General features: G+C 38.3%; 1 protein-coding gene across 1 annotated transcript; it reads left to right on the top strand.

Annotated features, from left to right (window-relative positions):
- The first annotated feature begins 3,339 nt into the window (after positions 1-3,339).
- Positions 3,340-16,035, top strand: LOC135530395 (COP9 signalosome complex subunit 2-like). The gene is made up of 7 exons (XM_064958729.1): positions 3,340-3,790; positions 12,246-12,424; positions 12,751-12,803; positions 12,969-13,066; positions 13,259-13,341; positions 13,445-13,503; positions 13,634-16,035. Exons 1-7 carry the CDS (start codon positions 3,577-3,579, stop codon positions 13,776-13,778), a joined length of 831 nt encoding a protein of 276 aa, XP_064814801.1. The 5' UTR covers positions 3,340-3,576; the 3' UTR covers positions 13,779-16,035.
- Positions 16,036-16,893: the final 858 nt, after the last annotated feature.

Raw genomic sequence — 16,893 nt, 5'->3', positions numbered from 1 at the left:
TTGGTGTATAGACGGATGATTAGTATTTGTCCCATGGTATAGACGGATGATTAGTAGTTGTCCCATGTTCTGTCTTGGTGTTGTCCCATATTCTGCCATGGTGTATAGGATGATTAGTAGTTGTCCCATGTTCTGCCTTGGTGTATAGATGGATGATTAGTAGTTGTCCCATGTTCTGTCTTGGTGATTTAGTAGTTGACCCATGTTCTGTCTGGGTGATTTAGTAGTTGTCCCATGTTCTGCCTTGGTGTATAGAGGGATGATTAGTAGTTGTCCCATGTTCTGCCTTTCTGTCTTGGTGTATAGGGATGATTAGTAGTTGTCCCATGTTCTGCCTGGGTGATGATTAGTAGTTGTCCCATGTTCTGTCTTGGTGTATAGACGGATGTTAGTAGTAGTCCCATGTTCTGCCTGGGTGTAGTTTGTCCCATGTTCTGCCTTGGTGTATAGACGGATGATTAGTAGTTGTCCCATGTTCTGCCTTGGTGTATAGACGGATGATTAGTAGTTGTCCCATGTTCTGTCTTGGTGATTTATAGTTGTCCCATGTTCTGCCTTGGTGTATAGATGATTAGTAGTTGTCCCATGTTCTGCCTTGGTGTATAGACGGATGATTAGTAGTTGTCCCATGTTCTGTCTTGGTGATTTAGTAGTTGTCCCATGTTCTGTCTGTCTTGGTGTGATTTAGTAGTTGTCCCATGTTCTGCCTGGATGTATAGACAGATGATTAGTAGTTGTCCCATGTTCTGCCTGGGTGTATAGACGGATGATTAGTAGTTGTCCCATGTTCTGTTCTGCTTGGTGTATTAGAGTTGTCGGATGATTTAGTAGTTGTCCCATGTTCTGTCTTGGTGTATAGACGGATGATTAGTAGTTGTCCCATGTTCTGCCTTGGTGTATAGACGGATGATTAGTAGTTGTCCCATGTTCTGCCTTGGTGTATGACGGATGATTAGTATTTGTCCCATGTTCTGCCTTGGTGTATAGACGGATGATTAGTAGTTGTCCCATGTTCTGTCTTGGTGTATAGACGGATGATTAGTAGTTGTCCCATGTTCTGCCTTGGTGTATAGACGGATGATTAGTAGTTGTCCCATGTTCTGTCTTGGTGATTTAGTAGTTGTCCCATGTTCTGCCTTGGTGTATAGACGGATGATTAGTAGTTGTCCCATGTTCTGTCCCCATGTTCTGCCTTGGTGTATAGACGGATGATTAGTATTTGTCACATGTTCTGCCTTGGTGTATAGACGGATGATTAGTAGTTGTCCCATGTTCTGCCTTGGTGTATAGACGGATGATTAGTAGTTGTCCCATGTTCTGCCTGGGTGTATAGACGGATGATTAGTAGTTGTCCCATGTTCTGTCTGGTGTATAGACGGATGATTAGTAGTTGTCCCATGTTCTGCCTGGGTGTACAGACGGTGGATTAGTAGTTGTCCCATGTTCTGCCTGGGTGTATAGACGGATGATTAGTAGTTGTCCCATGTTCTGCCTTGGTGTATAGACGGATGATTAGTAGTTGTCCCATGTTCTGTCTTGGTGATTTAGTAGTTGTCCCATGTTCTCTCTGGGTGATTTAGTAGTTGTCCCATGTTCTGCCTTGGTGTATAGAGGGATGATTAGTAGTTGTCCCATGTTCTGCCTTGGTGTATAGACGTATGATTAGTAGTTGTCCCATGGTCTGTCTTGGTGATTTAGTAGTTGTCCCATGTTCTGTCTGGGTGATTTAGTAGTTGTCCCATGTTCTGCCTTGGTGTATAGAGGGATGATTAGTAGTTGTCCCATGTTCTGCCTTGGTGTATAGACGGATGATTAGTAGTTGTCCCATGTTCTGTCTTGGTGTATTTAGTAGTTGTCCCATGTTCTGTCTGGGTGATTTAGTAGTTGTCCCATGTTCTGCCTGGATGTATAGACAGATGATTAGTAGTTGTCCCATGTTCTGCCTGGGTGTATAGACGGATGATTAGTAGTTGTCCCATGTTCTGCCTTGGTGTATAGATGGATGATTAGTATTTGTTCCATGTTCTGTCTTGGTGTATAGACGGATGATTAGTAGTTGTCCCATGTACTATCTTGGTGTATAGATGGATGATTTGTTTTTATCCCATGTTCTGTCTTGGTGTATAGACGGATGATTAGTAGTTGTCCCATGTTCTGTCTTGGTGTATAGACGGATGATTAGTAGTTGTCCCATGTACTCCATGTTCTGCCTTGGTGATTTAGTAGTTGTCCCATGTTCTGTCTTGGTGTATAGACGGATGATTAGTATTTGTCCCATGTTCTGCCTTGGTGTATAGACGGATGATTAGTATTTATCCCATGTTCTGCCTTGGTGTATAGACGGATGATTAGTAGTTGTCCCATGTTCTGTCTTGGTGTTTAGTAGTTGTCCCATGTTCTGCCTTGGTGTATAGACGGATGATTAGTAGTTGTCCCATGTTCTGTCTTGGTGATTTAGTAGTTGTCCCATGTTCTGCCTTGGTGTATAGACGGATGATTAGTGTTTGTCACATGTTCTGCCTTGGTGTATAGACGGATGATTAGTAGTTGTCCCATGTTCTGTCTTGGTGTATAGACGGATGATTAGTAGTTGTCCCATGTTCTGCCTGGGTGTATAGACGGATGATTAGTAGTTGTCCCATGTTCTGTCATGGTGTATAGACGGATGATTAGTAGTTGTCCCATGTTCTGCCTGGGTGTACAGACGGTGGATTAGTAGTTGTCCCATGTTCTGCCTGGGTGTATAGACGGATGATTAGTAGTTGTCCCATGTTCTGCCTTGGTGTATAGACGGATGATTAGTAGTTGTCCCATGTTCTGTCTTGGTGATTTAGTAGTTGTCCCATGTTCTCTCTGGGTGATTTAGTAGTTGTCCCATGTTCTGCCTTGGTGTATAGAGGGATGATTAGTAGTTGTCCCATGGTCTGCCTTGGTGTATAGACGTATGATTAGTAGTTGTCCCATGGTCTGTCTTGGTGATTTAGTAGTTGTCCCATGTTCTGTCTGGGTGATTTAGTAGTTGTCCCATGTTCTGCCTTGGTGTATAGAGGGATGATTAGTAGTTGTCCCATGGTCTGCCTTGGTGTATAGACAGATGATTAGTAGTTGTCCCATGTTCTGTCTTGGTGATTTAGTAGTTGTCCCATGTTCTGTCTGGGTGATTTAGTAGTTGTCCCATGTTCTGCCTGGATGTATAGATGGATGATTAGTAGTTGTCCCATGTTCTGTCTTGGTGATTTAGTAGTTGACCCATGTTCTTTCTGGGTGATTTAGTAGTTGTCCCATATTCTGCCTTGGTGTATAGAGGGATGATTAGTAGTTGTCCCATGTTCTGTCTTGGTGATTTAGTAGTTGTCCCATGTTCTGTCTGGGTGATTTAGTAGTTGTCCCATGTTCTGCCTGGATGTATAGACAGATGATTAGTAGTTGTCCCATGTTCTGCCTGGGTGTATAGACGGATGATTAGTGTTTGTCCCATGTACTGTCTTGGTGATTTAGTATTTGTCCCATGTTCTGCCTTGGTGTATAGACGGATGATTAGTAGTTGTCCCATGTTCTGCCTGGGTGTATAGACGGATGATTAGTAGTTGTCCCATGTTCTGCCTGGGTGTACAGACGGATGACGGTGAGGACGACCTGAAGAAGGGCACCCAGCTCTTGGAGATCTATGCTCTGGAGATCCAGATGTATACGGCCCAGAAGAACAACAAGAAGCTGAAGGCCCTTTATGAACAGTCTCTACACATCAAGTCTGCCATCCCTCACCCTGTCATCATGGGAGTCATCAGAGGTAGACACGTCTCTACACCTTATCTATATAACCACCTCTACCTACACCTTAACTATATAACCACTATATAACCACGTGTCTACACATCAAGTCTGCCATCCCTCACCCTGTCATCATGGTAGTCATCAGAGGTAGACACGTCTCTCCCTCCACCTTAACTATATAACCACGTCTCTACCTACACCTTATCTATATAACCACGTCTCTACCTACACCTTAACTATATAACTATATAACCACGTCTCTACCTACACCTTAACTATATAACTATATAACCACGTCTCTACCTACACCTTAACTATATAACTATATAACCACGTCTCTACCTACACCTTAACTATATAACTATATAACCATGTCTCTACCTACACCTTAACTATATAACTATATAACCACATCTCTACCTACACCTTAACTATATAACCACATCTCCACCTACACCTTATCTATAAAACCACGTCTCTACCTACACCTTATCTATATAACCACGTCTCTACCTACACCTTAACTATATAACCACATCTCTACCTACACCTTAACTATATAACCACGTCTCTACCTACACCTTAACTATATAACCACGTCTCTACCTACACCTTAACTATATAACCACGTCTCTACCTACACCTTAACTATATAACCACGTCTACCTACACCTTATCTATATAACCACGTCTCTACCTACACCTTAACTATATAACCACATCTACCTACACCTTATCTATATAACCACGTCTCTACCTACACCTTAACTATATAACCACGTCTCTACACATCAAGTCTGCCATCCCTCACCCTGTCATCATGGGAGTCAGAGGTAGACACGTCTCTACCTACACCTTAACTATATAACCACGTCTCTACCTACACCTTAACTATATAACCACGTCTCTACCTACACCTTAACTATATAACCACGTCTCTACCTACACCTTAACTATATAACCACGTCTCTACCTACACCTTAACTATATAACCACATCTCTACCTACACCTTAACTATATAACCACGTCTCTACCTACACCTTAACTATATAGCTATATAACCACGTCTCTACCTACACCTTATCTATATAACCACGTCTCTACCTACACCTTAACTATATAACCACATCTCTACCTACACCTTAACTATATAACCACATCTCTACCTACACCTTAACTATATAACCACATCTCTACCTACACCTTAACTATATAACTATATAACCACATCTCTACCTACACCTTAACTATATAACTATATAACCACATCTCTACCTACACCTTAACTGTATAACTATATAACTATATAACCACGTCTCTACCTACACCTTAACTATATAATCACATCTCTACCTACACCTTAACTATATAACCACATCTCCACCTACACCTTAACTATATAACCACGTCTCTACCTACACCTTAACTACATAACCACATCTGTACCTACACCTTAACTATATAACTATATAACCACATCTCCACCTACACCTTAACTATATAACCACATCTCCACCTACACCTTAACTATATAACCACGTCTCTACCTACACCTTAACTATATAACTATATAACCACATCTCTACCTACACCTTAACCGTATAACTATATAACCACTTCTCCACCTACACCTTAACTATATAACCACATCTCCACCTACACCTTAACTATATAACCACGTCTCTACCTACACCTTAACTATATAACTATATAACCACGTCTCTACCTACACCTTAACTACATAACCACATCTGTACCTACACCTTAACTATGTAACTATATAACGACGTCTCTACCTACACCTTAACTATATAACCACATCTCCACCTACACCTTAACTATATAATCACATCTCTATCTACTCCTTTACTATATAACTATTTAACCACATCTCTACCTACACCTTAACTATATAACCACATCTCTACCTACACCTTAACTATATAACCACATCTCTACCTACACCTTAACTATATAACTATTTAACCACATCTCTACCTACACCTTAACTATATAACCACGTCTCTACCTACTCCTTTACTATATAACCACGTCTCTACCTACACCTTAACTATATAACCACGTCTCTACCTACACCTTAACTATATAACCACGTCTCTACCTACACCTTAACTATATAGCTATATAACCACGTCTCTACCTACACCTTATCTATATAACCACGTCTCTACCTACACCTTAACTATATAACCACGTCTCTACCTACACCTTAACTATATAACCACGTCTCTACCTACACCTTAACTATATAGCTATATAACCACGTCTCTACCTACACCTTAACTATATAACCACATCTCTACCTACACCTTAACTATATAACCACGTCTCTACCTACACCTTATCTATAAAACCACATCTCTACCTACACCTTAACTATATAACCACGTCTCTACCTACACCTTATCTATAAAACCACGTCTCTACCTACACCTTAAATATATAACCACGTCTCTACCTACACCTTAACTATATAACTATATAACCACATCTCCACCTACACCATAACTATATAACCACGTCTCTACCTACACCTTAACTATATAACCACATCTCCACCTACACCTTAACTATATAACCACATCTCTACCTACACCTTAACTATATAACTATATAACCAAATCTCTACCTACACCTTAACTATATAACTATATAACCACATCTCTACCTACACCTTAACTGTATAACTATATAACTATATAACCACATCTCTACCTACACCTTAACTATATAACCACGTCTCTACCTACACCTTAACTATATAATCACATCTCTACCTACACCTTAACTATATAACCACATCTCCACCTACACCTTAACTATATAACTATATAACCACGTCTCTACCTACACCTTAACTATATAACCACATCTGTACCTACACCTTAACTATATAACTATATAACCACATCTCCACCTACACCTTAACTATATAACCACATCTCCACCTACACCTTAACTATATAACCACGTCTCTACCTACACCTTAACTATATAACTATATAACCACATCTCTACCTACACCTTAACCGTATAACTATATAACCACTTCTCCACCTACACCTTAACTATATAACCACATCTCCACCTACACCTTAACTATATAACCACTTCTCTACCTACACCTTAACTATATAACTATATAACCACATCTCCACCTACACCTTAACTATATAACCACGTCTCTACCTACACCTTAACTATATAACTATATAACCACGTCTCTACCTACACCTTAACTACATAACCACATCTGTACCTACACCTTAACTATGTAACTATATAACGACGTCTCTACCTACACCTTAACTATATAACCACATCTCCACCTACACCTTAACTATATAACCACATCTCTATCTACTCCTTTACTATATAACTATTTAACCACATCTCTACCTACACCTTAACTATATAACCACATCTCTACCTACACCTTAACTATATAACCACATCTCTACCTACACCTTAACTATATAACCACATCTCCACCTACACCTTAACTATATAACCACATCTCCACCTACACCTTAACTATATAACCACGTCTCTACCTACACCTTAACTATATAACCACGTCTCTACCTACACCTTAACCGTATAACTATATAACCACGTCTCTACCTACACCTTAACTATATAACCACATCTCCACCTACATATTAACTATATAACTATATAACCACATCTCTACCTACACCTTAACTATATAACCACGTCTCTACCTACACTTTAATTATATAACCACGTCTCTACCTACACCTTAACTATATAACCACATCTCTACCTACACCTTAACTATATAACCACATCTCTACCTACACCTTAACCGTATAACTATATAACCACGTCTCTACCTACACCTTAACTATATAACTATATAACCACATCTCTACCTACACCTTAACCGTATAACTATATAACCACTTCTCCACCTACACCTTAACTATATAACCACATCTCCACCTACACCTTAACTATATAACCACGTCTCTACCTACACCTTAACTATATAACTATATAACCACATCTCTACCTACACCTTAACTATATAACCACATCTCTACCTACACCTTAACTATATAACTATTTAACCACATCTCTACCTACACCTTAACTATATAACCACGTCTCTACCTACTCCTTTACTATATAACCACGTCTCTACCTACACCTTAACTATATAACCACGTCTCTACCTACACCTTAACTATATAACCACGTCTCTACCTACACCTTAACTATATAGCTATATAACCACGTCTCTACCTACACCTTATCTATATAACCACGTCTCTACCTACACCTTAACTATATAACCACGTCTCTACCTACACCTTAACTATATAACCACGTCTCTACCTACACCTTAACTATATAGCTATATAACCACGTCTCTACCTACACCTTAACTATATAACCACGTCTCTACCTACACCTTATCTATAAAACCACATCTCTACCTACACCTTAACTATATAACCACGTCTCTACCTACACCTTATCTATAAAACCACGTCTCTACCTACACCTTAACTATATAACCACGTCTCTACCTACACCTTAACTATATAACTATATAACCACATCTCCACCTACACCATAACTATATAACCACGTCTCTACCTACACCTTAACTATATAACCACATCTCTACCTACACCTTAACTATATAACCACATCTCCACCTACACCTTAACTATATAACCACGTCTCTACCTACACCTTAACTATATAACCACATCTCTACCTACACCTTAACTATATAACCACATCTCCACCTACACCTTAACTATATAACCACATCTCTACCTACACCTTAACTATATAACTATATAACCACATCTCTACCTACACCTTAACTATATAACTATATAACCACATCTCTACCTACACTTTAACTGTATAACTATATAACTATATAACCACATCTCTACCTACACCTTAACTATATAACCACGTCTCTACCTACACCTTAACTATATAACCACATCTCCACCTACACCTTAACTATATAACCACGTCTCTACCTACACCTTAACTATATAACTATATAACCACGTCTCTACCTACACCTTAACTACATAACCACATCTGTACCTACACCTTAACTATGTAACTATATAACGAATGTCTCTACCTACACCTTAACTATATAACCACATCTCCACCTACACCTTAACTATATAACCACATCTCTATCTACTCCTTTACTATATAACTATTTAACCACATCTCTACCTACACCTTAACTATATAACCACATCTCTACCTACACCTTAACTATATAACCACATCTCTACCTACACCTTAACTATATAACCACATCTCCACCTACACCTTAACTATATAACCACATCTCCACCTACACCTTAACTATATAACCACGTCTCTACCTACACCTTAACTATATAACCACGTCTCTACCTACACCTTAACTATATAACTATATAACCACATCTCCACCTACACCATAACTATATAACCACGTCTCTACCTACACCTTAACTATATAACCACGTCTCTACCTACACCTTAACTATATAACCACGTCTCTACCTACACCTTAACTATATAACTATATAACCACATCTCCACCTACATCTTAACTATATAACTATATAACCACATCTCTACCTACACCTTAACTATATAACCACGTCTCTACCTACACTTTAACTATATAACTATATAACCACATCTCCACCTACACCATAACTATATAACCACGTCTCTACCTACACCTTAACTATATAACCACATCTCTACCTACACCTTAACTATATAACCACGTCTCTACCTACACCTTAACTATATAACTATATAACCACATCTCCACCTACATCTTAACTATATAACTATATAACCACATCTCTACCTACACCTTAACTATATAACCACGTCTCTACCTACACTTTAACTATATAACTATATAACCACATCTCTACCTACACCTTAACTATATAACTATATAACCACATCTCCACCTACACCTTAACTATATAACCACATCTCTACCTACACCTTAACTATATAACTATATAACTATATAACCACGTCTCTACCTACACCTTAACTATATAACTATATAACCACGTCTCTACCTACACCTTAACTATATAACCACATCTCCACCTACACCTTAACTATATAACCACATCTCTACCTACACCTTAACTATATAACTATATAACCACATCTCTACCTACACCTTAACTATATAACTATATAACCACATCTCTACCTACACTTTAACTGTATAACTATATAACTATATAACCACATCTCTACCTACACCTTAACTATATAACCACGTCTCTACCTACACCTTAACTATATAACCACATCTCCACCTACACCTTAACTATATAACCACGTCTCTACCTACACCTTAACTATATAACTATATAACCACGTCTCTACCTACACCTTAACTACATAACCACATCTGTACCTACACCTTAACTATGTAACTATATAACGACGTCTCTACCTACACCTTAACTATATAACCACATCTCCACCTACACCTTAACTATATAACCACATCTCTATCTACTCCTTTACTATATAACTATTTAACCACATCTCTACCTACACCTTAACTATATAACCACATCTCTACCTACACCTTAACTATATAACCACATCTCTACCTACACCTTAACTATATAACCACATCTCCACCTACACCTTAACTATATAACCACATCTCCACCTACACCTTAACTATATAACCACGTCTCTACCTACACCTTAACTATATAACCACGTCTACCTACACCTTAACTATATAACCACGTCTCTACCTACACCTTAACTATTATAACCACGTCTCTACCTCCGCCTTAACTATATAACCACGTCTCTACCTACACCTTAACTATATAACTATATAACCACATCTCCACCTACACCATAACTATATAACCACGTCTCTACCTACACCTTAACTATATAACCACGTCTCTACCTACACCTTAACTATATAACCACGTCTCTACCTACACCTTAACTATATAACTATATAACCACATCTCCACCTACATCTTAACTATATAACTATATAACCACATCTCTACCTACACCTTAACTATATAACCACGTCTCTACCTACACTTTAACTATATAACTATATAACCACATCTCCACCTACACCATAACTATATAACCACGTCTCTACCTACACCTTAACTATATAACCACATCTCTACCTACACCTTAACTATATAACCACGTCTCTACCTACACCTTAACTATATAACTATATAACCACATCTCCACCTACATCTTAACTATATAACTATATAACCACATCTCTACCTACACCTTAACTATATAACCACGTCTCTACCTACACTTTAACTATATAACTATATAACCACATCTCTACCTACACCTTAACTATATAACTATATAACCACATCTCCACCTACACCTTAACTATATAACCACATCTCTACCTACACCTTAACTATATAACTATATAACTATATAACCACGTCTCTACCTACACCTTAACTATATAACTATATAACCACGTCTCTACCTACACCTTAACTATATAACCACATCTCCACCTACACCTTAACTATATAACCACATCTCTACCTACACCTTAACTATATAACTATATAACCACATCTCTACCTACACCTTAACTATATAACTATATAACCACATCTCTACCTACACCTTAACTATATAACTATATAACCACGTCTCTACCTAAACCTTAACTATATAACCACATCTCCACCTACACCTTAACTATATAACCACATCTCTACCTACACCTTAACTATATAACCACATCTCTACCTACACCTTAACTATATAAACACATCTCCACCTACATCTTAACTATATAACTATATAACCACGTCTCTACCTACACCATAACTATATAACCACATCTCTACCTACACCTTAACTATATAACTATATAACCACGTCTCCACCTACACCTTAACTATATAACTATATAACCACGTCTCCACCTACACCTTAACTATATAACCACATCTCTACCTACACCTTAACTATATAACTATATAACCACGTCTCTACCTACACCTTAACTATATAACTATATAACCACATCTCTACCTACACCTTAACTATATAACTATATAACCACATCTCTACCTACACCATAACTATATAACTATATAACCACATCTCTACCTACACCTTAACTATATAACCACATCTCCACCTACACCTTAACTATATAAGCTAGACACATTCAAGGGCTCTTTCTCAATGGTTTTCACTATTTTTCTGGCATTTTCTCTCCTCGTCTCTTTTTGTCAAAACGTATTGGAGAAGAAGATCCTAGGTCCCTCCTCTGTGACCTCGTCCTCCAATAGATTTTAAGTAGGAGACAAGTGGAGAGGATCCTTTATCAGGACCGTGTTGTCCGGTATCTTGTTTTTGTTTTCTCCAGAGTGTGGAGGTAAAATGCATTTGAGAGAAGGGGAGTTTGAGAAGGCTCACACAGACTTCTTTGAGGCGTTTAAGAACTACGATGAATCAGGAAGTCCTCGACGGACCACCTGTCTAAAGTACCTGGTGTTGGCCAACATGCTGATGAAGTCTGGAATCAACCCCTTTGACTCACAGGAGGTATGAAAAGTCTCATTAGTGAATAGAGATTAATCTCTTAGGGATGGTTCCCCAGACTCCGATTGAGTTATTATTATTTATTTATTTATTTTTAAATAAAAAATAAAAAACAAGTCCTGGGATAACTTTTTTGATGAAGGTGGGAAATGTGGTTTTATCGATTAATCTCTATGGACAGACTTTTTGAGTTTGCTTTTGTAAAGATGTCCTAAACATATTGTATCAAGGAGCCTATCGCAGGTTCCTATTTTAGTGAACATGGTGCGTTGGTGCAGTTTGCGTGGTGTTGAGTATCTTTACTCACGCTGACATTTGATTCCTCTTAGGCTAAACCCTATAAAAATGATCCAGACATCCTCGCAATGACTAACTTGGTCAGGTAAGACTGCATCTCATTCACTATTCACAATCTAACTTTTCTTGGAAGTGTTTTTTTGTTTTGGTTGTTGCTTTGGCTGTTTGTCTACACATGGTCTGCTACACAAACGGTTTGATTATTGAATGCAAACTGATGTTTAAACACCCCCCCCCCCTCCCCCTCCAGTTCCTACCAGAACAATGACATCACAGAGTTTGAGAAGATCCTGAAGACCAATCACAGTAACATAATGGATGATCCGTTCATAAGAGAACATATAGAAGGTATGGTCTAGACATCCCTTTTAGACTGATGTATATTCGTTAATGTTTACTTCATTAGTAAGTTAGTAAGCATGCTTTTTTTTCAACAAGTTATAAATCAGTATACCTGGTGGCAGGGCAAGTGTTTTATATGAAAGTTCCTTCTATTTAATCATTTATTTTTCTTTATTTTTTATTTTTTTTGTCTTTCAGAGTTATTACGAAATATAAGGACGCAAGTGCTTATCAAATTAATCAAGCCTTACACGAGAATTCACATACCTTTTATTTCCAAGGTAAGATATCTAGCATTTAATTTTATTTTGAATTTAAAAAAAAAATATTTTCTCTACATTTTTAAGTTTGTCTATTTTTTTTATTTTTTTTTGTCTCCTTCAGGAATTAAACATCTATGTCTGCGACGTGGAAAGCCTGCTAGTTCAATGCATTCTCGACGGGTAAATTGCTTAAGTTGATGATATCATGATTATTGTAGAACTTTTAAATGCACCATAAGTTTTTTTAAACCTTTTTTTTTTTAATGAATTTACCATAATTTGACCTTCTATTTCTTCCAATACCTGTCAGCACGATCAACGGACGCATCGACCAAGTCAACCAACTGTTGGAGTTGGATCACCAGAAGAGGAACGGAGCCCGATACATGGCTTTAGATAAATGGACGAATCAGCTGAATACTCTCAACCAGGCCATCGTCAGCAAACTGGCCTAATCAGTAGTGTAACTGAAAAAGTTACTAATTCGATGTTGGGGGAGGGGTATATCAACATGAGTAGTGAGTTAACCCAATTCGCCTCATTTACCGTAGCAGTAAGCTTCCTTTTCAAGATGACAGTAATAAACTGCTGATCTCCACAGCTTCCAATATCTAACTTACAGTCACTTCCTGTTATGTAACGGATCATTTAAAGGTAGAAGTCAGAGGTGCCAGTTGCCCAGCTTGTGTTTGTTGGCCTCGGTCCACTCTACTGGTCACAGATTAATAGTTCTGAACTAAGGAGCTCAATCAGTGTTTTTATTTTTTATTTTTTTTTAGGAGTCAAACTCCTCTTAATCTGTGGGAAACCGGTCCCTAAGTGTCCCAAAACCAACAGAGAGAAGACTGTAAAATCCATTTGCTATCGTGAAACATGTCCGCTCTGCCACAGTATTGCACCCCTTCTAATGAAATGTGAATACGCAAATGTATTGAAGCACTAATGATGGTGAGCGGGGACAACGTTTCATGTCAAAATCGGCAATGACTTTTTCTGCAAGATGTCCAGTGATCGCTGTACAGTCTTTCATAAAAGGGAGCTCCAGATTTCATGTGGTACATTGTTGGGACACTGTTAAAAAACACATTTTATCTTTTGTTTTGTTACGGAAATAAAAAGGTAATTGTTGCTTCACTCTAACTTTTTGTTATTTTTTTTATATATATTTTTTTACAAATCATGTAGAGCCAGTCGGTGACTGATCTGTCAGCAACAACCAGGGGTGTAATGGTGACGTGGGCATATCCTAATTTTGCCAAAAATGTCCCAAGCCCGTCTGCCCGGCGAAGGATTATTTATTTTCTTTTTGACAAGCAATGACATACAGTACGTTCGGAAAGTATTCAGACCCCTTGACTTTCTTCACAGTTTGTTACCTTACAGCCTTATTCTAAAATTGATTAAATCATTTTTTAACTCATCAATCTACACACAATACCCCATAATGACAGATTTGTATAATTATTTTTTAGAATTCTAAAAATAATAATAATAACTGAAATTTATCATTTACATATGTATTCAGACCCTTTACTCAGTACTTTGTTGAAGCACCTTTGTCAGCGATTACAGCCTCGAGTCTTCTTTGGTATGACACTACAAGCTTGGCACACCTGTAGTCCAGGTGCGACACAACTTGGGCCTGTAGGACCTGCCTTGATGATAGTGTTGTTAAGAAGGTAGAAACTATGGCCTGTAGGACCTGCCTTGTTGATAGTGATGTTAAGAAGGTAGAAACTATGGCCTGTAGGACCTGCCTTGTTGATAGTGATGTTAAGAAGGTAGAAACTAGGGCCTGTAGGACCTGCCTTGTTGATAGTGTTGTTAAGAAGGTAGAAACTAGGGCCTGTAGGACCTGCCTTGTTGATAGTGTTGTTAAGAAGGTAGAAACTAGGGCCTGTCGGCCCTGCCTTGTTGATAGTGTTGTTAAGAAGGTAGAAACTAGGGCCTGTAGGACCTGCCTTGTTGATAGTGTTGTTAAGAAGGTAGAGCATCACTTTATTATGGACAGACTTCTCCCCATCTTAGCTACTGTTGTATCAATATGTTTTGACCATGACCGTTTACAATCCAGGGTTACACCAAGCAGTTTTGTCACCTCAACTTGCTCAATTTCCACATTATTCATTATGAGATTTAGTTGAGGTTTAAGGTTTAGTGAATGATTTGTCCCAAATACAATGCTTTTATTTTTGGAAATATTTAGGACTGACTTATTCCTTGCCACCCACTCTGAAACTACCTGCAGCTCTTTGTTAAACGTTGCTGTCATTTCAGTCGATTTAGCTGACGTGTATAGCATTGTATCTGGTCAAACACAACGTTTTCCAGAAGTTTGCTAAGGGTTGGTAACAGGCTGATTGGTCGGCCATTTGAGCCAGTTAAGGGTGCTTTAACTATTCTTCAGTAGCGGAATGACTTTAGCTTCCCTCCAGGCCTGAGGAACCCTTTCCTGAAGGCTGAAATTGAAGATGTGGCAAATATCATCCAATATTATCCTCAGTCATTTTCCATCCAGGTTGTCAAACACTCGTTGGCTTGTCATTCTTTGATAGACAAATGTTTTTCACCTCTTCCACACTCACTTTACGGAATTCAAAATGTCAATGTTTGTCTTTCATAATTTGGTCAGATATACTTGGATGTGTAGTGTCAGCGTTTGTTGTTTGCATGTTATGCCTAAATTTGCTAATCTTGCCAATAAAAAAATAATTACAGAAGTTGGCAATATCAGTGGGTTTTCTGATTCAATGAATGATGGAGCCGAGTTTGCCTTTCTTCCCAAAATAAAATTTAAGGTGCTCCAAAAATGTTAATTATCATTCTTTATATAATTGATTTTTGTTTCATAATATAGTTTCTTTTTATTTAGTTTTGTCACTTGATTTCTCAATTTGCAGTACATTTGCCACCTGTTGGGCTGCCAGACTTATATGCCATACCTTTTGCCTCAAACTTCTTGTATGACCTCTTATACACTATATTAGGCCCAGCCTGACCTCTTATACACTATAGTAGGCCCAGCCTGACCTCTTATACACTATATTAGGCCCAGCCTGACCTCTTATACACTATATTAGGCCCAGCCTGTCCTCTTATACACTATATTAGGCCCAGCCTGACCTCTTATACACTATATTAGGCCCAGCCTGTCCTCTTATACACTATAGTAGGCCCAGCCTGTCCTCTTATACACTATATTAGGCCCAGCCTGACCTCTCATACACTATATTAGGCCCAGCCTGACCTCTCATACACTATATTAGGCCCAGCCTGACCTCTCATACACTATATTAGGCCCAGCTTGACCTCTCATACAATATATTAGGCCCAGCCTTTGGAACTTTGGTTTTCCTAGAAGTGGCTTCTATATTGTGATCACGACATCCGATGGATTTGGATACTGCTTTAAAACAAATTTCTCCAGCTTTAGTAAAGATTTGATGTTGATTTCATTCCTGTACTGTTTGTAAATACCCTCCCTGGTAGGTTGACTGTCAACCTAAACCAGGTTGCAGGCACTGTATAATGTACATTGGCTGAAGCATTATGACAACTCAGTGACACAGT

The sequence above is a fragment of the Oncorhynchus masou genome, unplaced genomic scaffold, assembly GCF_036934945.1.
Source record: "Oncorhynchus masou masou isolate Uvic2021 unplaced genomic scaffold, UVic_Omas_1.1 unplaced_scaffold_1332, whole genome shotgun sequence".
Taxonomy (NCBI): Eukaryota; Metazoa; Chordata; class Actinopteri; order Salmoniformes; family Salmonidae; genus Oncorhynchus; species Oncorhynchus masou.
The sequence above is the reverse complement of the archived record's forward strand: the minus strand, read 5'-3'. Positions and strand labels throughout refer to the sequence as shown.